The sequence below is a fragment of the Chiroxiphia lanceolata genome, chromosome Z (assembly GCF_009829145.1).
Source record: "Chiroxiphia lanceolata isolate bChiLan1 chromosome Z, bChiLan1.pri, whole genome shotgun sequence".
Taxonomy (NCBI): Eukaryota; Metazoa; Chordata; class Aves; order Passeriformes; family Pipridae; genus Chiroxiphia; species Chiroxiphia lanceolata.
The window spans coordinates 25,297,903-25,325,080 of NC_045671.1; the positions used below are offsets into that span (position 1 = coordinate 25,297,903).

A 27,178-nucleotide genomic window follows, 5' to 3' on the forward strand; every position below is an offset into this window, starting at 1 on the left:
AACCACGTGGGCAGCGGGATGGCGGGCGAGGCGCAGTGCCTCAGCTACGTGGGATGCAACTTCCTGCGGCAGCGCCTGGTGCTGGCCACGCTTAGCGGGCGCCCGCTGAAGATCCGCAAGATCCGCGCCAAGGAGGAGGATCCTGGGCTCCGCGGTGAGCGGCGGCTGCGGGGGAGGAGGTCGGGTCGGGGGGGCGGCGGAGCTCCGGCACCGGTTGTGCCTGGGACCTGCTGCCGGCAGGGTCAGCCCCGCAGCGGCGGCTGGGGCAGCAGAACCCTCTCCGGCCGGCGAGAATGGGACCCAGCTGCGGGTCGGTGTTTTCCCGTGGATGGTCTCTCTTTCCCCTGGGCGCTGTGCACAACTGGTGCGGGCGGCGAGCTGCCGGCGCCGTCTCGGTCGGAGCTGTCACACGTGGGCTTTGGGAGGAGGAGGAGGAGGAGGCGTGGGAGCGGCACAGGGCGGTATCGGAGGCCGGAGCAGGGAGGCTGTCGCCCACCCGCCGGTCTGTGCCATCCCCATCCCACCGGCTCGGCTCGGCTCGGCAGCCCTGCCTTTCCACGAGGTCACGCGTTTCCTCCAGCGCGGGCCCTCGAGGGCCGGTCCGGCCGGCCGGGGTTCCTGCTGCCCCGCCCGAGCCGCCCCGGTGGCACGGGGAGGGCACCGCACCGTCCCCCGCCGTCCCGTCCCGCAGGGGAGCGCCGGTGCGGGAGCAGCCAGGCGTGGTTCTGACCTGTTCGCTGGGTTGTGCGTGAGCCTCGTTGGCAGACCCGGAGTTGATTCGTGTCCCCGTGACGGCGGCTCCGCAGTCGGGAGTGGCAGAATAATTCCTCGGCCCTCGGACTGCCGTTTCTGCCGCGTGCCCAAGTATCGTGTGCTCCATCTGTTTGTGGGAGTGTTAATGGGTCTTGTGTTGTGCTTTGATTTTTATTAGGGTTTGTCCAAACAATAAAGGTGAAAGAGGTGGATGGAATCCGTTTACTTTTCATTTCTGAAAGCTTCCAACACTGCAGACTGCTTTGAGGGAAACCTTTCTTAGGGAATTCCTTCTTCATTCCTGTACAAGACCTTTGGCATCCCAGGGTGAATTCCATTGTAAACCAAAGTAAGAAGACAATAGGATAGAGATTGAGGAAAAACCATTATTGTAGTGTTATTTTTTTTTTTTTTTTTTGCAAGGACCCCTGCTGTGAAGTTCAGAACAGGGATAGATGCTACTCTACCTCCTGAGCAGGCTTCAGATTATAGGTAGAAATTCTCCTCCTCAGAAACTGTCAAAGCATTCTTGTGTACTTGACTTAACATTTTCCATGACCTAAAATATTTTTTATCACCATATAGTGGTGAAGTTTGTAGGTTTGCTATATTTTTTTAAAAGGTGTTTGAATTGCCTTTTTCAAGTATGAGTTAAAGTGTAAACTATGACTGTAACAGAAAAATAGTAACAACAAACCCTGATTTGTGCTGGTGATTCAACATGCAGTTCTTTTTGCTTTTCATGACTGGAACATTTGTAAAGAGAACTCTTCTACACATGTTCTCCAAGATTGAAATGAGCTCACAAGGATGCACTCTTGCACTGGAAGAAGCCACAGTGCTGTCATAAACTTTATAAACATATAAACTGTCATAAAGTTTAGAAACTGTCAAAACAGAGAGCAGAACCAGTATTGTGTGATTGGGACATCAGTCATGTTACGGAAATATTGACAGTGTAATTTCTGCTATTGTATGTTAGAAGCATACATAGAAAAAAAGTCTGATTACTGTTTAAGAAGTAACACAGGGTTATTGCTAAGGAAGTTCTGCAGTCTACCAACAACTATACAGGTGCTGTTGACCCTTTAAACTGCTTGTGTTTTGAATGCTGTATACGTTCATGTGTCTTCCTTGATATTGAATCTGTTGCGATACCTAAGTACTAGAATACTAGGCTATTCATCCTGAGGTGGTTTCTTTTGGTTGCTTGTTGTTGTTGTTGTGTTGTTTTGTTTTTGTTTTGTTTCATTTTTGGTTTTAGTTGGGGGGGGTGTGTTTTTGTTTTGGGTTAAATTTAGTTGTCCTTTCCCACGTCTCTTGAGCTGGAGCCCACACGAGCAAGAGAACAGCTGTGCAGCAGCAGCACTTCACATGTGAATGACCCCTGCTTTTAAGTTAACACTTTAACACAGAATGATGTGAAGCTGTTACTAACTTGTCATGCTTCAATGTGCAGGATCTGGTTTATTGTGAGTTGTATGTTTTGCTTTGCACTGAGCAAAATGTAAATTGTCAAAAGTTTTATCCTAGACTGGAGTGATCTCTCAGGCCACTGTGGTCAGAAGTTACCAGTTGTATCATTTGCTGTGTGCCAGGGAGAGGAGCATGACTAGTCCCAACTGGCACATCTGAGGCCGTCTCAACTGATTTGAGATGCCGATGAGTATGGAGGCTCAAATTAACATCTCTGTTTTTACAGTTAATTGCCTTTTCTCATGTGCTAGAATTATACCACAACTTGAAGAGTGAGGGTATCCTTACAGCTGTGAAAGGCGGGAAAGGGTAAAAAGTATGGTGTTGAACTTCAGGAAACTTTAAAACTCTCCCTATGTTTTACTCCTTAGATTTTGAAGCAAGTTTTATTCGCCTGATTGACAAAGTAACCAATGGCTCTCGGATTGAAATAAACCAAACAGGTAAGCCCTGTTTTCTCTGCTTCCTCTGTTTTGGTCTTCCAGGCTTTATCAGTTTCTGCAGCGGAATCAGAGTTTTGTCTTGACAGAGGTAGGTCTTCAGATATGATTGACTGAGCAGATCAGAAATAACCAAGCTGAGAAGTTTTGTGGTAATTGGTTGCATGCAAGAAGATCAACGTTCCACCATATAGCGGAGAACTAAAGAAACTGTATTGCCCAAGAACTAAAATCAGTATGTTGTTGGATATGTAGTATTTCCTAGTGGGGGAAGGTTCCTCTGAACCAGAATTGATTTTTGTTGGAGGCAAGGTTTACCCTCTACAAAGACAAACTTCTGAGCAAGAGTGCTTGCTTATTCATGCTTGGAAAAGGATTTGATTAGAGTGAGAAGCTCCGTATATAACAATTTCATCTGGTTTGGAGTTTTCTTATTTTTAAAGGATTTTAAGAATTGTGGTTGATCAGTAAGGCAGACGAATTACCACCAGATATGCCAAGGCATCAATGAACTGATGAACTGATGAAGATTTAGCTTCTGTGGAGGATAATTATTGCTTGTATCAGCATTTTGGAAATTACTAAGAGATCCTTAGTTTTGTGGGGGAGGGGAAAAGGAGGAGAAATTACCTGCAGTGCAGACAGACACTGGTGTGCATTGACCCATTTACTAACTGCATAAATTCTTTTGCCTCCAATTTGTCTGTATACATTGTTGCAAAGTATGTTTGTGTTGTGGTAATGGCCAATGCTCTTACAGTACCCTCATTTGGCTTGCTCCGCTGGCATCTTCCCCAGGTACTACTTTGTATTATCAGCCTGGTCTTCTGTACGGAGGCTCGTTGGAACATGACTGCAGCCCCAGTCGTGGCATTGGTTACTATTTGGAAAGTCTGCTGTGCTTGGCACCCTTCATGAAACATCCATTGAAGATTGTCTTGAGGGGAGTAACAAATGATCAAGTAGACCCTTCGGTAAGTAATAAAGTTTAAGTACCGGAGGAGGATAATTTTCCCCCTGCTAAAAAAAAAATATTAGGGAGAAGTGTCTAAAACATCCAGAAGTATCCAGTGTTACTGCATTTACCAGCAAACTCTCTGAATCAAACAAATATCTGCTAAACTGTTGCCTCTCCACATCACACTTGAAACTGCAGTTTATAGTCCACCTTTTGACTTTCAATTCTGTAGTGCTTCTGTCTTCTCCCCTGCAAACTCCTTTTAAATGCACTGTGAGGCCCTGCCAGAGGTTTGGTTCTCCTCTTTTAGAATTTAGGGGGATTATTTCTCCTACCCAACACGTGTGTTTACTGTATAAAGAGGAAATTGTCTTTAAAATTTGAATGTGAAAAGGAAGGAATCTTTCTCTTCTGTTGGATTCTGGACATAGTTATACAGATCTGCTGTGAAGCCTTCTTTCTGTTAGGAACAGAAGTCACATGGCAATTACAAAATTAAAGTAGCAAAAATATGTAATAACTCTGATTCTTCAGAAAGATGCTAGCAGGTTTGGCAGATCAAATAACTATGAAATGCTTCCTTTGATTTCTGTTACTGCTGATTTGCAGTTCTTTGTTTTGGTGACATGGGATTAAAACATTGAGGTAATGATTAGTGGTTATGGTTTGGGGTTTTTTTTTCCGAAAAATCCCATACATAAGCCTTTGCTTTTGGGGAACAGCACTTCTGTTTACTTTTTGAATGGTGATTGGAGACTATTTTCCTCCTAGTAGATTAAGGAAACATTGTAATCTGAAAATTTAGCCAGTTTAAATAAATACAAATACTGTGAAGTATAACTGCAGATATTAGATGAGCCTCTAAGTTGTGCTAGTATTTATGACTTTTCAGCTGTGCTTTTCTTGTAATTTAAGAATCTTACTTCCTCACCTGTGGCTATGAGAGACATCCACATAAGTCAAAGGATGATCAAAGTGGGTTGTACACAGCACTATGAAAAAAAAGGGGAAGCATGTTTTGCTAAGTTTTCAGTCATTCTGTTTGAAAGTCCTTAATATAACTGGTAAGTAATAAGAATCAAAGTCTTTTTTTGTTGACTGTATCTATTTAATCACAATGGAGAAATTCTTGCATAATCTGGAGATGAAGAACAGTCCAGTGTTGATATTGCTTTTGAGTAAGTTTGGACAGTCATCTAAGCAAACAAGTCTTGATTCTGGAAATTCTCTCTTTTTAAGCATCAGTCACGTGGGCCTGAGATTAAACAATTTTAGTTGAAAAGAGTGCAAGAATTTAAGCCAGTTAAGTTTGTGCTTGAAGGGGGCTTGCCCTTGCCAGAGCTCAGGCGCATGCGTGTTGGCATACATCAGCTGACCTTTCTGACACTAAATGTAAATAAAATGCATGCTAAAGAGTTACATCTTAAATTCCTTGTGTCATAGTAGCAACTGCACAGTAGTTGTTAGTGACAGCTAACACAGTCACAACTTCAGTTACTGTGACTCGGCTCACACTTAGTAACTTTTTCAGTGGTAATAACTGAATACCAATTCCTGAAATTGGTTTAAACATGGTTTATGTCTGTTTAACTTACCTAAGTAAACAGTAAACCTGATGCCAATAAACTACTTAAAGGAGCTTTACAAGTTGTTTTGTATAGCATATGGATCTGCAGGCTGCTGAGACTAAAAGCACAAATTTAAGTGCTACCCTAATTGATTTATGTGCTTATATAAATGGAAGCTTGGTTTTAAATTGATTTGGGCTTTTATTTTTCGGTAGACAGAGGGTGTTTATAAACTGAGTGAACAATTAATACCTATGCTTGTCCAAAAAGGGATGCTTAAATTTGTCTATCCATCTGTACACTTTCTGACTTACCATGGAGAAGGTGAAAAGGCAAACCAATGTGAATATAATGTGAGGGTTTAAAATGGGCAGGTGTTTTCCCTGCTGCTCTTGATGTAAGAACCTCTCAATCTCAGATTAGTAAGTTTGCATGGCCAGGTTTTGGTGAGGGGCTGCTAAAGGGGTGGTTCCTGTAAGAAGCTGCCGGAAGCCCGTGCCAGCTGGCTCCAAGACAGACCCACTGCTGGCGAAGGCTGAGCCCATCAGCCTTGGTGGTAGCGCTGCTGGGATAAACATGTTTAAGAGGAAAGCGGAGGATGGGGGGAACTGTGGAGTAACCTGCAGCTGCAAAGAGGTGTGGAAGTACGTGAGAGGAACAGACCTGCACACACCAAGGTCAGTGAAGAAGGAGAGCAGGTGCCTCATGCGCTGGAGCACAGTTTCCCCTGCAGCCCATGATGAAGGCCATGGTGAAGCAGCTGTCCCCGTGCAGTCCCTGGAGGGCAGCAGGAGTTCAGATATCCACCTGTAGCCTGTGCAGGACCCCACGCTGGAGCAGGTAGATGCATGAATGAGGCTGTCACCCCATGGGAAGCCTGTGCTGGAGCAGCATCCTGGCAGGATCTGTGGCCTCATGGAGAGAGGAGCCCACACTGGAGCAGGTTTGCTGGCAGGGTGTGCGACCCCCTGAGAGACCCACGCTGGAGTGGTTCATGAAGAACCGTAGCCAGTGGGACGGACCCATGTTGGAAAAGTTCATAGTGGACTGTCTCCCATGGGAAGGATCCCACACTAGTGCAGGGAAAGAGTGTGAGGAGCCCTCCCGCAGCAGAGATAACGGCAGCGGAGATAACGTGTGATGGATTGACTGCAATCCTTATTCCCTGCCCCTCAGTGCTGCTGAAGGGGAGGAGGTAAAGAATCAGGAATAAAGTTAAGTTCAGAAAGAAGAGGATTGGGATGAAGGTGTTTTTAAAATTTGGTTTTATTTTTCATTACCCTACTCTGACTTGATTGGCAATAAATTCAGTTAATTTCCTTGAGTCAAGTCGTTTTGTTGCGTTTTTTTTCAGCTTTGCACTAGCTAAGGGATCCTAAAAGTTACTTTTCTTCCTCTTTTTTTTTTTTAAACTCTCTGTCCTTAACTCATGAGCCTTTCATTATATTTTATTGCCTCCGTCCAGCTGAGGAGGGGAAGTGATAGAACAGCTTTGGTGGCCACCTGGCATTCAGGGTCTGCCCACCACATAGGTACAATAAACAAGGCGTGCACTCATCGGCTTTGGAGGATTTTTGTTTATTTGTAAAAGGGATATAATGTTTTGTAAAGGTGTCTTTATTTTGGAGCTAGGTGAATTCTGCAGAGTGTGTCCTTACGTAAGTGTATTGAATATCTGTCATTTGCAGATAAATCTACAAATTCATGTATGCTTGTGGAAAATATGTATGTACATACACACACATGTGCACACCCATGATCCTATAGCACCCCATTTGTCCTGTCTCTCCTGAACTGATTGTCTTGGGTAACTCCCTGTGCTGTTGCTCTGATAAATAATTTTTTTTCGCTTCTGGCAATGCTACTGAAGTTTCAGAAGAGGGAAAAGGACAGTCACTGTAATCTTAAGTCAGCAATTAGGAAGAGCAATGTTCAGACCTGAGTCTGCTGAGCACCTGGCTCAAAGGGAGTACATTGGTGATGTATCACCGACATCAGATTCTTTGAAGTGCTTCAAGAGAAGTAATATAGAAGCTTCTGTTTCTCAGAAACAGGTGAAAAGAAGTTCTTGACAGAAGAACGGTGTTCTTCCTGCCAAACCAAGGGCCTTCTCTTGCAGCGATGCTTGCAAAAATGCAAAGGTTCTTGCAATAATTTATTTATTTGTAGGAATTTTTAAGTAATGACCGAAGAAGGCAATTTTTTCAGTAACTGTGTTCAATGAAGCAAGTAAGCTGTTTTAGCTGAACCATAATGGAAGTAAAAATCAGGCCAAGAAGAAACCAGAATAGCAAATTCCATCTTCCAGTAGTTTGTTCTAGCAAATTTTGTTAGTAATGAGATACTGTGGCAGTCTAAGAGTAGCTGAAGCTCTCTATGCTGTATTCCCATGTCTTCCCATAGACTAACTTGTATGGAGAAAACTTGTCTTTGTTAGTCACCTCATAATGCAGAGATTTTTAAATTAAGGACTAGCATAACTTCCAATAAAGAGTCTGCTTTTTAAATTCTGTGTTGTGTAGGTTGATGTCCTTAAAGCAACAGCTCTACCCCTACTGAAGAAGTTTGGAATTGATGGTGAAAATCTGGAAATCAAGGTAAGACAGTTTGTTCCTTTCTTTTCTAGCACATTGAAATTATACTTTTGCACTGCTTCAGACGGCCATATGTTTGCTCGTGGTTTCTGTCTCTAACAGATATCTTGTTGTGGATACACACGTCTTAAATTGCCCCTTGTTCTTGATATGTTTTAAATGGCATACCAGCCACATAGTAATTGTAGTAGGAGAGATGCAAAGGCTATGGATATGGGGGTAAGGAGAAAGTAGTGACTTCTCTTAGTCGCCAAAGAAGACTAAGAAACCTTTTTACTTTCCTGTTGCTTTTCAGTTAATTTAATATCTTTTTATTTCTACTCGCTCTTCATGCCCCATGCTTGGGGCTAGGGAGTAATAATGGTATCTTTTACCTTCTTTGCTTTCAGTTTGGAAAATGCAGGAAAGAAGCTTTTCTTAAAGACTACGCTCTTCACAGGCCCAATAAATCTGGATGTAAAATCATCATGTCACTGCCCTGGGACTGTCAGCCTCTTATCCCATGGCCCTGCAGCTGGTTTCCAGCTCGCCATAGCCCTGCCCTTACACCTGAGCCAGGCCCACTCATAGGCTTGTGTCCCAACTCCATCTTTGTCGGTGTTGATGTGGGATGGTGGATCAGGGTCAGGCTAGACAGGTCTGGTCCCCCTTGTACAGAATCACAGAATATTCTGAGTTGAAAGGGACCCACAAGGATCATCAAGTCCAAGTCTTAACTGAAGGACCCGTATGGGGATCAGACCTATAACCTTGGTGTTATTGGCACTGTACTCTAACCAACTGGACTCAAGCACTTCTAGTCTTTCTTCAGCAGCAAGGTGCAGATTTGCTACTCTTAAGCCAAGGTTGTTTTGGTAAAGATGTTTTTTTGGTTGGTTGGTTTTGCTTTGTTTTCTATTGAGAAGGCATGCCTTACTGTATTTGAGAGAAGAGGAAAAAAGAAATCAATGTTTGCTTTTAGTTTTGGTGCAAAATCCATTTCTGTCTTTAGGATGTCTTTTTCTTGCTGTGTTCACATAATGCCCCTACTTATAACATTTTATTCTATGTGAAATAAAAACTGTAAGTTTTGGGGTGTGTAGGTACATTCTTTGTACTCTTTACTAACCAGCTTTTTTCCTCCATTATTGTTTCTAGATCAACCGGAGAGGAATGCCTCCCAAAGGAGGTGGAGAGATACTGTTTGCTTGCCCAGTGAGAAAGATCTTGCAGCCTGTTCAGTTTACAGACCCTGGCAAAATCAAGCGTATCAGAGGAACTGCGTATCCTTTTTGTTTGACTGGTTTTCTACTTTTAAATAATTTTGCTCAAAAAAAAGGAGTCTCCTAACTTGAAGTCAGAGGAATGCACCATGTTGTTGAACATGTATCCAGGTAACACAGGATACCATTACACAGAGGAGTCACACAACTAGATTTCAGGACAGTATCTCAAAACTGCTGTGTTCAGAACATTGCTGTTCAAAAAGCACCTGTAGATAAGTGAATAAATTTCAAACTGAACAGCAGTATTTAAAATCTTTTCAATAGCAAGGAAGAGTTAAAATACCTTCCATCATATAAGCAGCACTAAAAGAAATCTTACCTTGTGTGTAAATCCAGTAGTAACAAATAGTAGTTTTGTTATGCATCAAATAGGTGACAATAGGTTGTTAATTAGTCTATCGGAAGTTAGATGGGAGTTTAAATCTTAGTTCAATTTACACCTTACTGTGCACACTGAGCTTTTTGTTGTGTTTTGGAAAGAAGGTCATTGGCTCTTGACTATTGGTAGTGCAATTGCAGATGGAAGTGGAGGAGATTTTATTTCCACACAAAGATAAGGGCACAAAGTATTGTTGTGAACTCCTCACTTTTTTGAACAGATCTGCACATCTAGTTAATGTTCTAGATTGTTTGTTTCTTTTTGATTTTATTTTTCTCTTGTGGTTTTTGGGTGGTATCTGTCATGAATCTGCTGTCATTGTAGGAAGAAGGCAGAAATTCCTTAGAGGAAACTGTCTTGAGCAAGGGCCAGCTTGTAGTTTAATTTGCGATTGAGACTCCCAAGCATAATCTGGCTTTGATTACTCAAAAGGAAAGCAGAAATGAGATCGAGTTTCCTGCCAGAGGTGTAGACTTGCAGCCTGTTCCTTCTTTTACTTTGTGGCATACCATCATAATTACGTGTGAGAAGAGGACATCTTTCCGATTGCTGCATTTAGATGAGTGCCATATTGCCAAGCAAGAGCAGTTTTACTGGATGCATATGCCGTAGTTCAAAAAGTAGGTGGCTCATTGTGCTTTTGGTGCTGGTTGCCATGGTCTTCTGATGAAGAAAGTACTTTCCTTATGCCTCCATTCCTCTCTCTAGTGAGTTGTTCTATATATTTGTGTGTGAAGGAGGAAGCAATGATCATGACTTTACTGGCGTTGTTCTAAACTGGTGTTAATGCACAGCACCATTTTGGGCCACTTTGGTTCGACTGATGTATCTGAACTACAGATTTTTGAACTTCTCTAAGTTTTCCTGAGCTTTTTCTCAGGAATACGGGTTTGCCTTTAGTAAGCCCATTGAGATACAGTCTTATTTTAGTTTAGCCATTAAGTGGTCCTTCAAGACAGTAGAAAACAAAATATCTGGGAGGATAAGTCCTTAAGTCTCTTCAATGTGTATTTTTGTCCCTTCAAGATTCATCTGAGTAAATCTGCTTCCTCACAGCTGGGGTGATTGTGTTGCAGCAACCTTTTACAGTCATCCAATATACTGAGTGCACCAACTGTGCAGAGCAATCAGTTTTCTGATTATAATTTAATGATTTTGCCCTTAAAATCTAAAAGTTTTTGGTTTACCTAGTCCACAAGAGATGCTATAGAAATTTACAGAAAAGGAAGTTCTTCCCTGCTAGCTGGGAGTTCTGAAAGTGTGTTTCTCTGTATGTGTGAATGTATGTGCAGATGGGTGGTTGAATGTGCACAGTGTGAGTCTGTGCTATGCTTGGGATGGAATTTGGAGCACAATGTGCTTTGTACATTTGGAGATCTGTCAGGAGTTTCTCTGAAGCAGCACCCGAGTACAAGGGCAGAAAAGCAGTTCATCTCTTGTGTACTGTGAGAAGGTGGGTTGGGGTGAACAGGAAGGTGGTAATTTCTTCCTTCCTGGAACCTTCAGGCGCTTAGTGACTAGAGAGTCGGTGAACTTGATAGCCTTAGAGCACTGCAAAATGGTTGGAGAGAGCAAAGATATTTTTCTTACGGCCTTTTACAATTAATTTTTTTTTTGTTAAAACATTTGTCTTTAATTTCTTACTCATCTTCCCAATTTCTCCCCAGTAGAAAAAGAAAGGCAGGATTTCTTGCTGCTAATTCACAGAAACTTCACCCAGGCCCATGTTTTAATAGTATATGAATAGCAGAGGACGTGGGGGTTCCTCCATCATAAGAAAACACAGGATGACAGAACAGCTATTTAAATTTGTTGAAGGGCATTTTCAAGATACATGTTTTCTCAGTCATAATAGGTTGTTCTTCAGCACATTCTGTGTTATTCACTTCAAGGTGTATCGATGAAAAGACTGTAGAAAGCATGTACGTGCATACGCTTCTCTAAGTACAGGAACATGGACCAGTGCTTATGAATAGATGTACAGGACAAAACCATGTTTTCTGAAATAATGTGTTGGAACCTCTTGACCACTTTTGTCAATCTCCACTTTCAATTTCTTTTGTGACCACAAATAATTTCTTAGCTCAGAAATGTAGATTCTCTGTCCGAGTGTCACCACAGATGGCAAACAGAATGGTGGAATCTGCAAGGGGCATCCTAAATAAATTCCTCCCAGACATCTATATCTGCACAGATCATATGAAGGGGGTCAGCTCTGGAAAGTGAGTATCCAGTATTCACCGGGAACAGACATAATTCTGCATTTGTTCATGTGGTAGGGTGTTCTGATTTGTAAATCTATTGAGTTTTAGATCACAGTCTTCTGTTTGCTGACTTGAAATAAATATTCCTCACAAGGAAAAAATGAAATTATTCACTAGATGCATTTCTTTTACTCATGTAACAGGGATAGAAGTGTGGTTTTTTTAAACAAGGAATGCAGTGCGTCATTACTGCCACCTAAAGGCAACTTGAGCTCTCTTCATTTTTAAATCCTTGGCTTTGAAGTGAGATTAAGATCAGAGGTGCTGTGGTACATTGAGGAAACCAACATTCAAACTTAATTGTACACCTTCTGATGGAAATGGTAGCATTGAGGATGGGACTGAACTGTTTTAAGGAAGTATTGGAGCAGTGTGGGTTGTCTTCTGCTGAATAGCTGCAAGAATGTCTTTTCACCAGTGAGGACAGGAAAATTAATTTACTGTACGTCTACAAATTTTGTTTGCCATCAAAACACAAAAGTGATGGATGTGATCTAGACAATTTTACTGGTATCTGTCAGCTCTGTTATCCTCTTGTCACTCTTCACTGAAGTTGAAAGAGTTCTGGATAACTCATTTGTTTGTCTTTTGTCTGTATGCTCAAATGTAGGCATGCATATTTTCTTTCTCTGTTTCTGCTTTGTGAAATATTACCTTAAAACTTGTTAGGTTCAGAAGTTTAGAAACCTAGAAATTGTTGACTCATTTTAAAGTATTTCTCCTCTTTTCTAGTCCTTTATCTTATTTAATATCCCAGATTTATAACTCTTGTGTCTCCAGGCTGTCAACAGTTACCAGAATTGCAGAAACTTTGCTGGGAGCTGTGTGGTTTTGGGGTCCCATTTTTTTTTTTTAATCTGTCTATAAAATTATAAAGTCAAATTAATTGAGACAGCAGCATTTTGTTTACTACATGTAGCCCATGCAGAGGGATAAATAATAGCATGGGAAGAGGAACTGAATCCCTTTCCACCTGGCTGGCACATGGGCGTTTCTGATGCTGCTGTGCTGTCACATTGATCATAGGTATGATTTCAGTACGACTGCAGTACCCCTGATACTAGGTAATTGGTCTAATCTTGCTAAGTATTGAAGCTTTCAGGGAAAGAGCTCAAGCCCCAAAGAAAGGTAGTTTTGTTTTTGAATGTCACAGTGAAGAAACACCAGATATCTTTGAAATGTTCAGCAAACATGAGTTAAATTAATGTGAAAGATAACCTCCTCTTTTTAAAAAAAGTAATTTCTGATGTTTGGATGGCTTTTTCTTTTCTTTTTCTTTTTTTCCTTTTGAAAGAGTTTGTCCCAGGAGTAGCCAGCATAGAGATTTTGCGGCAAGTGGTACTTGATTCAACTTTTAAGTACTGCTGTTAATTTTTTTTTCCCCAGAGTGAATCTAATGTATTGACCAGGAAATTTGCCATCGAGTCCAGATTCCCAGTATTGCCCTAGGAGAGGAGCTGTTTGTGACTTAAAGAAGAGGTTGGCTGGGAGTAGTTCTTGGCCCATTACTTGATTTTTGTCCTTAAATCAAATGCTCTTTTTCCCTTTCTTTCAGATCACCAGGTTTTGGCATGTGTCTTACTGCAGAAACCATCAATGGCACTATTCTCAGCGCTGAGCTAGCCTCAAACCCTCAGGGCCAGGGCGCAGCTGTGCTTCCAGAGGAACTGGGCCAGAATTGTGCTAAGCTGTTGCTTGAGGAGATCTACAGGGTAAGTGGCCAGTGTTTTGTGTCTACAGCTGTAGGGGGAGGAGGTGATGAAATTGGTAAAGGAAGAGGTGTCTTGGAGGCACCCTCAGACAGGCTCAGATCCAAACAAAGATATGATCTGATGCTGCCAATGTCTTCTTCATCCAGGTAAGAGTGGTTGTGAATGGTTCCTTTAACAGGGTGCTTTTTAAAGGCCGTGTTATTTCCAATGTCCAAGAGATGCTACTATGAATCATAGTAATGGCAGATTTTTCTTTTTTTGCTTTCTGCCTACAACAGAATTCAGTCAGCTTCATGTGGGCTTTTAGAGGTTTTTTAAGAAGTTGGATGGGGAATATAGTCAATGCTTCTAAACTAGCAGTTGGAATGGAGCATTATGAGTGGGAGAACACACAAGAGAGAAGAAGAGAAAAAAACCTAGCAGGCCTCTGTGTTGACCACTTTGTGATGATGATGACAGAGTCAAATGTGCTGAGATCTGTTGGTTGTATGGCTTGTTGGAAAGCAGCTAGGACAGTGTTTGCTTAGGAATCTTAAGTGCATCACAGTTTTTCACAGCATTCTCATTTTTTAATTACTAAAATGATTTTCATTTGTGGCAAGACTTCTAGTGGAAGAGCAGTTTTCAGTCTTTCAAATGATTTGGCAAACAGCACACTAGTGAGTTTCTGGTTTAATAAAGAACCTACCTGCTGCTTTTGTTTCATATCTTCACAAATGTTAAAATAACTAGTTTTTAGTATTGACATAACACATTTGGCCTTTAGGAGGCAGTCACCTACAAATAATATTCACTGTTTAAAAAAAAAAAAAAGTAGTTGCTCTGGACTGTAATAAGCTGAGAGGACTTTGCAAAGGGTTAAAAATGCCATTATTGAGATTCTGTATTAGGGCATGTAGTCAATGATAAAAATGCCCCTCAACCTTATAAATCACATCCATACCTGTAGTAGTTTGTTTATCCATGACCATATTGTCTTTTCTTTTCCCTAATGCAAATTCTTCATCTATTTGAATTACCAACTTGCCCCTTGTTTCAGTCTTCCATTACTATTTTGTCTTTGTTTATTCATATGCACCGTGTTGCTAGAGGACTTTCTCTTTGTAGCCCAGAGTTCTTATCTCATAGAAATACCACCAATAAATATTCTCCCTGTGTTCCTGGTTACTGTCTAGGCCCCTTGTACTTCAAAGTGCATGTATGGAGAATAAGCACAACTAGTGACTGAAGCATCTGTCTGTTTCTGCATGTAGTGTCAGGTAGCTATTTTTATTTGAGGGGGGAATTGTAAAATCTTTCAGTTTCCTCCCCCCCCTCCCTGAAAAAGAAAAAACCAAACAAAACCCCCGAAACTGAAAAAAACCCCACCCAACCTAAACTAAAATCTGGTATATTTGTTGCTTTGTATAAATGTTTTGGAAAACATCCTCAGGCAGTCAGATGTTTGGAGACATCAAAAATCCAATTTTCAGATACTTTTATCAGCAGCAAGAAGTATCTTTTCCTTTAAAAACCATCCAGCACTTGACAGATTGAAACTAGTGAGGAAATTTGTCCAGATATTGTGCTTTGTTTGGAGTCAGATGTCAGAGAACTTCTGAAATGAAAGTTTCAAGATGGAAAGGCTTGAACTAGGTAACTTTCTGCTTCAGTGTGCTGCAGCCATTTGAATGTGCTGAGTCAAATTTGGCAAAGGATAGTGAGGATCTCAAGACAAGAAAAAAATGGTTGAGGAGGAAACAGGGGGCAAGTCTTTGAATGAAAAAGTAATAGGCTGTGAGGATTCAATGTCTTTGAGGATCAGATTCTCTGCAAGTGAGGGTGTTGGCTGTGGCCTGCTATGGTACTGCTGGTGCTCCTGGAAGAGTATTTATGTGTGGGCCACTTGAGTCCAAAAGTAACTGACAAAGAGTTGAGCAGTGTACAGACTGCTGTCCTCCACTACAGCAGCTCACTGTGGAAAAGTTCTTGTTAGCATTCTATTAGCTAAGTGTTCTGCTTATCCACTGGATAAACTCAGTCCTTATTTAGTAGTGAATTCTTCACTCCCTCTGTCATAGGCAATATGGTGGGGTTTGTTATGTAGTTTTCAGAATACGCAGTTGAATTTATATATGATACACATGGTCATGTAGCACTAGCCTGATATTTGGGAAGATGTAGTTTCTTTCTCATTTTCTCTCTCACGTACTTTTTGGGTTGGTTGGTTGGTTTGGTTTTTGTATTGGGGTGGGCTTTTTTTTGGTGTTTGGTTTGGTTTTTGGAGGTTTTTTTGATTAGGTCAGTTGAATCTAGTGTTGACTCCAGAGAGGATATAAAAACTTCTTACAGTGTGTGCAATGTTTGTTTAGTTTAAATTTATCTTCTTTGTTTCCCTATGTTTCTTTGCCTAGGTACAATGTTTAATGAAACTAAAAATTTGGGAAAGCAAGAACGGATTGCTCTGGACAGGCAGTCTTTAAGTCCCACTCTCTTTACATGACCTACTCACTGAATACAGGGCTCAAGGGAGAATTTCTTTTCCTGGGTTTAGATCTCCTTGTTATGGGATTGTTTCTCCATCTGTGTTTTTGCCTGTAGGTACTGTGCTGCAGGAGCTAGGGAGGGTTGACCGGAGAAGGGCATCCTAAGAGCACTGTAAAAGGGCTTTGACTTCTCTGTAAAAGGGCTTTGGCTGTTCAGGTCACCCACAAATCTGCTGGAGTTCATTACTGTTTAAAGGAGGCCAGGGACATTTCATAAAGTGCTTGCTTTACCTAGGAAATCTAAGAATTTGAGCCTTGAAACGTTAAGTGCTAAATGGTCTTTTTACTAAGCCTTAAAAAAGAAATGAAAGAGTTTGTATGATTCTTGGAATTGTGAAGCTTTTTTTATGCACATTTGTTCATGAAAGATGTCAGAGCTAATTGACTATTAATAAACAGAACAGTGCTAATTGCAGTGACTCTGTGAGAGAGGGCACGGAGTGACTGACTAGCCTTGTCATTACAAATCCATATGCAATTCTCTCTGAACCTTAATTGTAGAAGGCCAATGAGGATTTTAACTCTTGTCTTTGAAAGGCATTGTTTATGGGAGCTTTATATAGGAAGCAATTGGAAATTGCAAATGGAACGGCCTGGAAGAACTGGAAAAGGATTTAATTCTTATATTCCTTACAATCATGAAAAATAGGAGAGGCTGCAATACTTGTTTCAGGCTGAACTCTTTAATGAAGAAAGGCCGAGTTGTTAGGGGACCTTGGAGAGGCAGGAGGGCTAAGGATGTTGGTTTTATTGAACTAGAGCTAAAATGAGTGAAGGATTTCACTGAAGGCTTAATTTTCCAGGTGGCCTTACTTCAGTTTGGCAAGAGTCTACTCCATTTTTCCAGAGAGAAAAAAACCCAAAAACCAAGACACAAACCCTCTGCAATACTTTTTACCCTTTTGTAAGAAATTCTTGAGGCATGCAAATATGTACCACACAGGTAAGGGAGGAAATTGTGTGTATGCCAAAATATAACTGACGCTAAATCAAAGGTCAGAAGAATAATCCTTTTTGAAACACTGTTGTCCAATAACCAGAGCTGTGATATATATATATATGTACATATCAGTTGTGGATTTATATAACAACATTTCAAAATGGATGAGATTTTAACGATTTGTGTCTAATTGTCACATCTAGCCAGATTTGGCTCTGTTGTCAATAGAAACAATAATGGAGAAACTGCCATAGACTGAATTAATAGAGCCTAGAAGCTGCATCCTAGATTGGTAACAAGTGCCAGATGTTTTGGAACAAATGTACTTTGGCTCCGACTTTGCCCATCCCATTTCTCTTGGGAGGGTTGTTCTTGATTTTGGATGCTTGAGTAAGTGGCAGCTGGATTGAGGAAAAAACAAAATTGGCCTTCTTGGGAGTGTGAAGTCCTTCATTTGGCAGAAGTTACTGTTCTGTCATTAGATTACAAGCAATTGCTTAATTTCGATGTCTGGCAACTGATTATGTGGGAATGGTGTTGCAAATGAGTGGTTTAGGTCACTTAAATCATCAGGAAACGTGATTTAAAAAGAAGGCTTTATATCAATTTGTTGAAGTGCAACAAAGTTTGATGGCAAGGTTTACTCTGTTGCGTACTACAAAGATGAAGTGCACAAAGGAAAATTGGATTAGAATCAATCTGCAATGATTTACATGGAGAGCAGGGATGCAAAAGGTAAGGATGGAAAAGGATAAGAGAGATCCTCCCTTTGGGTCATGATAGTAGACGCCTTGCCAAACTAGCCTCAGATTTGATCAATGGTTTATGTCTAAAGGATATAACAGCATTTATTCATTGACTACCGGGATGTTGACAGAATCAAATGCCTCTATAAAGTGCCTGTACAGCAGTGCACGCAGTATGGGGAACAAACAGGAGGAACTAGAGCTGCATGCCCTCACAGGGCTTTGATCTCATTGCAGTTACAGATACATGGTGGGATAGCTTCCACCATGGAATGTTGTCATGAAGGGCTATACACTGCTTAGGAGAGACAGACCAGGAAGGCCCTTTGTGTAAGCTCTGTCTTGGGGTGGGTGATGAGCAAGTAATGAGCTTATGAGTTAGGATAAAAGTTGACATTTTTGTGAGCGTTTGCTACAGGCTCCCTGATCAGAGGGAGAAAACAGATGAGGCCTTCTACAGGCAGCTTGAAGTCCCCCACAAGAACATGGGGGTAAGTCCCCATAAGTGCCTGTGACTTGAAACTGCTTCAAGCTCAGTGAAATACATCAGGTGCCTTTGCACCTCTCAGTGAGTGAAGGGTTCAGTCTTGAGGAGTAAGAGTATCAGCCCAGGTCTCGTCAGCAGCTTTTGGTGATTGTCTTCCAAGTACCGCAAACTTGAGGGTTGGCAAGCTTTGAGAGGCATACCATTGAGAGGGAGGTGCTGGTGCAGACTGCTGTGGCCCAGGAGAGCTCAAAGAGCCTCACTTAGGACTGCTGCTTATAGGGTTGTGAGATGCTTGGCTTTTGTCTTCTGTCACTCTCCAGCCTTGCCAACATCTGGGTTGGTTGTTACTGAAATTTTCCTCAAAAGGTGCAGTTACAATAATATCATTCCACCTGTAATTTAGAATAAAATAATATTCCAAGGCTGTCCGTTAGACGACAGCTGTTCGGTAGGCAACAGAAGATCCTAGGAACAGACAGGTTTTCTGATAAACTCAAGAGGAACTTAACTGCCTAGGAGCCATTAATCAAGGTCAAGGTCTAATGAGAAGTCCTGAGGACATTGTAGAGTGGCCCAAAGGTGGAGGGGGGATGTACCACCATGAATGGGCATAACAGCACATTCCTTTTGCACAAAAAAACTGGTGATGACTGACTCATTGCAGCAACAGAGCTTATGTAAGCAGCTAGGATGTGATGGATGCACTGTGTTTTGATATATTGTTTAGGACACGATTGTCTCCATGCTGATGGAAGCTTTTACATAGATTTGGTCACAAAAGTAGATGTCTTATAATGTTTACAGATTTAGAAAAACAAAAAACAAGCTCAGAAAATTTAGTTTTCATCCAAGTAATAAGGAGCATTTTGAATTATTAACTGAGCTACAAATACAAGAAAGTTCAGTGTCAGGAATACTCCCTATGAAACTCTCATCTGCTTCTTGTTTCAGATTGGCAAATACATAAAGTGCTGCAATTCATGGTATCTTCAGAGGCATATGAACTATAATTAATACCTCTTTTAAATTTACTGCAAGGAAATTCTTCAGTGTTTACCTTCTGTGATGTTAAAAGAGATTAGGAGGGATGGGAGGAATGTTTAATGTGACCTTGTTCTGGGTTTGTTTTAATTCTGTTCCTTTCCCAGCCTGCCATGTGAAATTAGTTTGTCATTGTTACAAAATCTAGATTTCTATCTTCTTGGCCCTTGAAAATTGGGACTCATATTTCAGCCTTTTAAGTGTATCTTTTTCCTTTATTACTCTCCTCCCATCCCAATTTCTGGTTTGTACAGAAGTTAATTATTAAAACATTTTGGTTTGCAGGGAGGCTGCGTAGATTCAACAAATCAGAGCCTTGCTCTACTTCTTATGACCCTTGGACAACGGGATGTTTCCAAAGTCCTGTTAGGACCTCTCTCTCCATACACGTAAGTTGTTTTGTTCAGTTTAATTAATCAGTCTTGTTTTAATTCACTAGTTTTATTGCACAGCTATTTTTATATATAAAAGACTTTGCTTGTGGTTATGAATAGAACAACTTGTACCTGACTTCAAATGAGACAAGTGGCGTAAGTTACCTAGAGTTTATTTCTACATGTTAGATGATTATTCCCTTACTGTTCTATATTATTCCTGTTTCTGAGAATTGCAGAGACGGAGTTTATTGATGGTTCTTGACCTGGATTATATGTGTACATCAGTTTGCTTTTGTTGCCTAGTGTACACTAGTGTGTTTTCCTAGTGATCTCTCTGTAGCTGTGTCATTAAATGTCATATTTCAAATGGCTAACCAAATTCTAAAGCTGTGATTGTCTGTAAAAAACAGCTGAAGACTTTAATGCATGGAGCTATGTGCTACTTCAAAGTTTTACCCCTTTTGGGCAGCAGACTTCTATCTAGTCATTCAGTCTCAGTTTTTATTAAAGCTTTGTCTGCTGCTGGTAGTTGTTCAGAGGAGAGAAAAAGACTAAATTTCTTACATAGCTAGTTGTAAACACAGGTTACAGAATCACAGAACCATCAAGGTTGGAAAAGACTTCCAAGATCAAGTCCAACCTTTGAGTGAACACCACCTTACCACCATAGTGCCACATCCAGTCATTTCTTGAACATTTTCAGGGATGGTGACTCCACCACCTCCCTGAGCAGTCTGTTCCAGTGCTGCTTAACCCTTTCAGTGAAGAAATTCTTTCAGATATCCAACCTGAGGCCATTTCCTCTCATCCTGTTACTAGTTGCCTGGGAGAAGAGACTGGGCCCTACCTGACTATAACCTCCTTTCAGGTAGTTGTAAAGAGCAATAAGGTCTCACCTGAGCCTCCTTTTCTCCAGGCTAAACAACATCAGCTCCTTCAGCCATTCTTCATATAATTTACTCTCTAAATGCTTCACCAGCTTTGTTGCCCTTCTCTGGAAATGCTCCAGCACCTGCATATCTTTCTTGTAGTGAGAGGCCCAGAAGTGAACATAGGATTTGAGGTGCAGCCTCACCAGTGCCGAGGACAGGGGGATGATCACTGCCCTAGTCCTGTTGGCCACACTATTGCTGACACAGGCCAGGATGACATTGGCCTCCTTGGCCACCTGGGCACACCGCTGGATCATATACAGCTGCTGTCAACCAGCACCCCCAGGTCCTTTTCCACCAGGCAGCTTTCCTGCCGCTGTGTCCCCAGCCTGTAGTGCTGCCTGGGGTTGTTGTGACCCAAGCGCAGGACCAGGCACTTGGCCTTGTTGAACCTCATACCGCTGGCCTTGGCCCATTGATCCAGCCCATTCAGAACCCTCTGCAGAGCCTTCCAGTGCTCCCACTCAACTTGGTGTTGTCTGCACACTGACCAAGCGTGTACTCAATCCCTTCATCCAGGTCATTGATGAAGATATTTAATAGAAGTGCCCCCAGTCCTGAGCCCTGGGGAACACCACTGGTGACCGCCCACCAGCTGGATGTGGCACCATTCACCACTACTCTCCAGGCCTGGACATCCAGACAGTTTTTTACCCAGCGAAGATGCACCTGTCCAGGCCATGGGCTGTTACTGTAGTTCCCTTAATCTTCCTTCTGACTCTTCTCATAGATGGGCATCACACTGGCTGACCTCCAGTCCTCTGGGACCTACCCGGTTAGCCAGGACTGATGATAAGTGATAGAGAGTCTCATCCCATTTGACTCCATAGACATATGAGTGTCCAAGTGGAACTAAAGGCTTCCTCCTGGATTACAGGGAGGCTATTCTGCTCCTAGTCTGCTCTCCTCTGGTTGCTCTGAGGATAACTGATCTTCCCATTAAAGACTGAGGCAAAGAAGGCATTAAGTACTTTAGCGTTTTCCTCATTAGAGATCACAATGTTCCACTCTGCATCCAATAAAGGATGGAGAATTTCTTTGGCCCTCCTTTTCTCATTAATGTAATTATAAAAACACATTTTATTATCTTTCACAGAAGTGGCCAGATTGAGTTCTAGCAGAAACTGTTTAGGGAAAGAGCATCCAGTATCAAAAATTTAATTTGCTTTATCAGACTTGCAAGTGATTGACTAGATCACAATTATTCCTAGAGACTGAGCAGTTTTTCTTAGTCAAATGAAGGGTGGTTTGTTTATCTGACAATGGCATCAAATAATAAGACTATGAACTGTCCTTTTTCGGTTATCATGGTACCGGTGCTGTATACGTGAAAGGTACAGTACTGTGATAACTGAAGAATGGTGGTGCCATCACATGAGAGCTAGAAATTGCGTAACTGCTCTTCTCAACCTCTGATACCTTGGAAGCAACATTCATCAGATTTTGAGGGGAAGACAGGGAAGTGTCCCATTGCACAGAGGTGAAGTAATCTCCTGTAAAGTAAGTATTCATGTGAAAGGCTTACAAAGAGTAGGTATTAGTGTTTTAAGTGCACAGTTAGGCATGTGAAACAATTCAATCACTTGTCATTGTCCAGTCTTTTTTATTTTTTAAAACTTTTTTTTGTTGTTGTGCTATGAAAATCAAGCAAACCCAGTAGTTTATTTTGTAAGTGGGCTGATTTCAAATTGGTGGGTTGTCACTTCTTCCAAGCTAGGTATGTGTGGCAGGGATAAATGTCAGGAACACTCATGCTGGAGCAGCAAGTCATAAAATCTGTGATTCTGTGAGAATGTGACTCATCAGTCCTTTGAGCATCTACGCAGAGAGAACACAGCTTTCTGTGCAGCACCCCCATGCCATCGCTAAGGCTGCTTATAAAGGGCTGGTAAATTTGGCTCCCGAGCAACTCATCAGATGCACAAGCTTATGAAGTACATTGTAGTACTGTCACGTTCCCTAATGTTGTCTCTTCTTTCCTCTCTTGGTGCTATGACATCTCTGCATTTAACTCTCCCGCAGTGCAGAATCTGAAGCTATTTAAAAGCCCTGTTATGCTAGATTGGCTTCCCTGTCTACCATACTGTAGCATGTAGCTCTCAGCTACAGTTGAGAGCACCCCATGGGTACATGGTGCTTTGGAATATGGCATCAGAATGAGGAAATTTCTCCCAGATTTGTGTGTTTTCATAGAAGCATCCTTTGCCCCAGCTAATGGTGGGGAGCGGAAGGGCAGGCAACACCTTGAATAGGCTGTCCTGAGTGGCGCTGGGGATACCTGTCCCAGAAAGACCACTTGGCCAGTGGCCATCTGCATTATCCTTTTCTTATCATTCAGATTTCACAGAAGTAAGTGCCTCTGTCAAGCTGAGCTTAAAATCAAATGCAGTGTGCTGGCTCTGCCACTGACTCAGAGGTCAGTCTGGCAGGACAGACCTGTCTGCATGCAGGTGGATTGGCATTAGGCAGGTGTTTGTGAAGGACAGCAACAGGAAAGCCTGAGGAGTGCCCCTGAGTGCCCCAACCCTTGGCTTTGCAAGGGCTTGGGGGCTTCAAGGGGAGGGGTCAGGGTGCCTCTGCCCAGCCAGGCTGACACTTTCAGTTGTCCCCCTGCCTGGCAATGCCCTCCTCCAGCTCCTTGGGCTGTCTTCTCCCAGGAAGATATCTGTCGGTACTCCGGGGAGCAGTGCTGGGGCTGCTGGTGCTGCCAGGCAGAGCACTGTGCAAGTCCTGGGGCAGTTGAACCGGGGAGGCATTGCTGGTGCACAGGTCTTCTTTCACACTGGTCTGTGAGTTGGTTGCTTTGCCCTGACACATGAAGTGGTTGTGTATCTTTTGGTGTTCCTTGGCAGGCTTTGGGGAAAAGACAGCACTTAGATAAACAGACTTTTTACTCTTTTTTTCTTACTTTGGTTTGGTTTGGTTGTTGTTATTGGCCATAAGGAAAACCTCCAGTGTGGCTCATGTATCTGTCCCTGGACCAAAGGTGCAGTGTTCAGCTCTGCCTTGTTCTTACCTGAACACACAGTCTAAATTTTCAGCAAAATAAACCTTCTGTGTATCTTCCACCCCCTCTCTCAGTCTTCCAGTCTGTGCCTGTGTGTTTGGTGCAGCCTGCACTATTATTTGAGGTGCCCACACGTGATCCAGATCAACATCAAAGCTTTTACAAACCTGCTTTCTGCTGTGCTTCTGTCATGTACTTCTACCTTCCCCCCTCTTTCTCTCCTATTTCTAGAGCTCTTACCACTTGTGCTTCTACTGCTACAAGACAAAGCTGGCTTTGTGCTGCTTCCAAATTCTCCTCTGGTGTCCCCAGGTAGCCTCCCCTTCAATTCCACTCCATTGAGCCTTTCCCATGTACATGGGGGCTGATATGTGTTTTCTCACTCTACCTTCGTTGAAAAGGGAGAAGAAGCAGAGATACATGATAGCCCACCTATGTGCAAAGAGAAGTATGGACTCAGCTGATCCCACCAACATGTTGCAAAGTTTGTTCATCAGCTTTTAGGGTTTTTCTCTGAGTCTCTGGCTCCACACTGCATTTAATTTGTACAGTTTATTCTGTGCTCTCCTTGCAGTTCAGCATGTCACTCCTGCTGTTTTACACTTGGCTGCTTTCTTGTCATACTGCCAGAGGACCCAGCTAAGAACAACACTGGTACAGAGCTTGTTGCCTGTCAGCTTTACTGAAGCATTTGTGCCAGCCTATACCCATTTGCTTATTATAGCTGGTTGCAACCTAGCGGTTGGGGAGGCATGGAAGAAAAAGTGTTTCTTGTTTCTTTCTTTCAACTGTTAAATCCATTTGAGAGATGAGAGAGCTGGTATCTATGCTGAGGCAAGTTACCAGCCTGGAAAGGTGCAATAGAGATGTGTACATAGCTTTGGGAGCCATGTGCCCACATTCACCCTGTGGAGGCATTCAGGAGACTGCCCCAGAGATAACTCTTAAGTCAGATCATCCCAAGCACAGACCAGTATAGGTAAAGCAGCCTCTTATTGTCTGGCTCCTGCCATTTCCCTCCTCTCCCCTTGCGTCTGAGCACAGGAACATCAGCATGCCCAGCTGAAGTGGATAAGGCAGTTTTTGCTCCCGTGACTTTCACTGTGCTTATTCACAGTTTCTCTGAACAGGAGCTGCCAGGAGGCTTTCAGAGGCCTCATGATGTCACTGTGGGGACTGTCCTATCCTCTTGGTCTCCTTTTGTGGGTACTCTCTCTTGATTTGTTGTAATGATGTATGTGTGATTAGTTTGCAATTATGCTTTCAGCATGCAGAGCAGAGGCTTTTTTCAGACTGCCAGACAAGCAGATGTGTGAACTGGATCCCATTTCTTTAAAGGTTAAACTTAAACTAGAAAAGCACCTACCAATTGCTGGAGGAGATTAAACCTTAGTTCAAGACTGCAGACCTACTTGTGGCCATGACTGAGACAGAGACCAAACCTTTGTTAGGAACAATTACAAATTTTGTATTTGTAGTCTTTTGGTGTAATTGTTTATTCCCTGTTTTGGAGAAGCCAGTAGAAATGTTTTCTTGCCATTTTTGTTCTTTTTTCTAATAGGTTTTCCTGTCACTTGTTCTGCAGTGGTGTTTAGGAGCACTGTGTCTGTTTAATTTCTTCATGCCTTTCTTTCTCAAATGATGAAAGGAAAATTAGTTCTGTTTTTTTGTTGGGCTTTTGTTGTGGGTTTTTTTTAATGAGAAAACAGGAAGAAAATGTGATTTTAATGGAACATTTAACTAAGAAGAAGTGAACAAGTTAGTAGTACAAATCAAACACATGCTTTAGGATCTCTCTTCTTAAAGTATGCTCCCAACCTTCTGGCTGTCCCTGTTTTGCTTTTATTTCTGCTTTAAACATTGGGAGGGGGAATGGAGTACCACTGGTTGGTATGGGATTCGTATAGCCCTGATGGAGAGTCAGCATCATGAGTAAATGACCTTGCCTGGCTACATTTCTCTCTTTTTTGTTCCCTCACTGTTTTGTCTTGCTGTGTTACCAGGCATTCCTCTCTCTGTGTATAACAAAGAGTGCAATGGTTTCAGTAGGGGTCACTAGCCACTTCCACAGCACAAATGAGAAGTGTCTGGAGCCTGTAGGCTTCTTTCTCTTTACTGAGCAAAGCTTTTGTGTTTCATTCACCATGTTCATTGCTGGGATCAGTACATACTGCTAATGGGCTTTCTGTTTAATTTCTTAAACTGTGTTGCTTTCTCTCTCTCAGAATTGAGTTTCTGCGACACCTGAGAAGCTTCTTCCAGATCATGTTTAAAATTGAAACAAAGACCCCTGAGGAAGAGCACGTGGGCGGCGAGAAAGTCTTAATGACCTGTGTCGGCATTGGATTTTCCAACCTTAGTAAAACTATAAGATAAAAAACATCTGCAGACTTCGTAAAAGACAGAAAATGGTGCAAAGATTTAAAAAACCCTACCTGTCTCTATACTTATTCTGGCATAGGAAAACCTGTGATGATTCCAGTGCAGAGGTACCCAAGCTTGCTGCATGTAAACAATAAAGCTGACTTTAGGCTATTTAGACCTGTGCTATTTATAAATGCAATGCCAGGATTCTGTCCTGCATGGAGTGGCTGTCTGGAGTGTCAGCTGGCTTAGGACTCTTTGCACTGTAATCCATTGAATGGGACACAAGTGCCTCATGTCACTGTGCCCTCAGACCGTAATGAGGTGGGTGCTCTGCTTTTGTGAACCTACTGATTTCACTCTTAGCTTTTTCTGAAAGCTTTAGGTAGAAAGGGAAAACAAAATTAACCAAAACAGGCTTTGTGGTGCAAAACAAATGATCGCAACAGAAACATTAAATTCTTGAGGTAATTGCAGAAATAATATTGGCATGGAAATAAAAGTAAACATGTGACAATAATTCTTTGTTCATACATTGCACATGCATAGAATTTGTCAGATGCTTTACTCCTGCTTACGTTGACTAAGTTGCAGTTTCACAGGAAGAATAAAATATCTGTCTTTTATTTCTTCTTAATGTTAGAATACTGCAGAAGAGATCACAGCCTATACTGACTTGTTTTAGCCTACTTTGCGAAGATGGGCATGGGAGGACGAACCACCATGACAGATTTAGGCTTATCACATGTATTCTTTTTAGGTTTGTTTGCCATGCACCACAGCTCACAGTTAGCTGTGAGAGATAGTAAAAATAGCTGTAGGTTTTGAGGGACAAAAATACATTCAATTACACCATCATGTTTTGTGCATCTGCTCCCTTTTGAAAGTGGGGATACTTGTGTATGGGCATTACTTGGATTGACAGATGCAAAAAAGTTTTCACTGGCATATAAATATTTACCCAAGAAAGGCTTTTGGTAGATTCCAGGCAAACATGCTGAAGTTAATTCTGAATGGACACAAGGAGAGAAATTTGTATTTGACTGCAGACTACACTTAGTGTGTCTGGAGTAAAATAATACTGTGTCAAAAGCTGGTATAGAGAGATAGTAAATACTAGTGACTGTGTTATAATGGTCTTACAAACATTGATACCATTGTAAAGTGGGCGTTACCTCTGTAATATGAAAAATGTATATTGGACCCAAAAGAATTTTAATCAAATGCCTAACTTTTTGTCAGTGTTTTACTAAATATTGCAGGCTGTGGGAGTAATCTTTGTACTGTACTTTGTTCTTGTTGCAATCTGTCAAAAATGTTTCGGAAAAATAAAGTATTTTTTTTCCTAAA

The 27,178-nt window shown here is 41.9% G+C and overlaps 1 protein-coding gene across 1 annotated transcript; it reads left to right on the forward strand.

The window, feature by feature from the left end:
- Window positions 1-27,178, forward strand: RCL1 (RNA terminal phosphate cyclase like 1). The gene is made up of 9 exons (XM_032676212.1): window positions 1-154; window positions 2,601-2,672; window positions 3,468-3,643; window positions 7,718-7,792; window positions 8,927-9,051; window positions 11,530-11,655; window positions 13,253-13,409; window positions 19,434-19,537; window positions 25,690-27,178. The coding sequence occupies exons 1-9, from the start codon at window positions 19-21 to the stop codon at window positions 25,838-25,840; spliced, it is 1,122 nt and encodes a 373-aa protein (XP_032532103.1). The 5' UTR covers window positions 1-18; the 3' UTR covers window positions 25,841-27,178.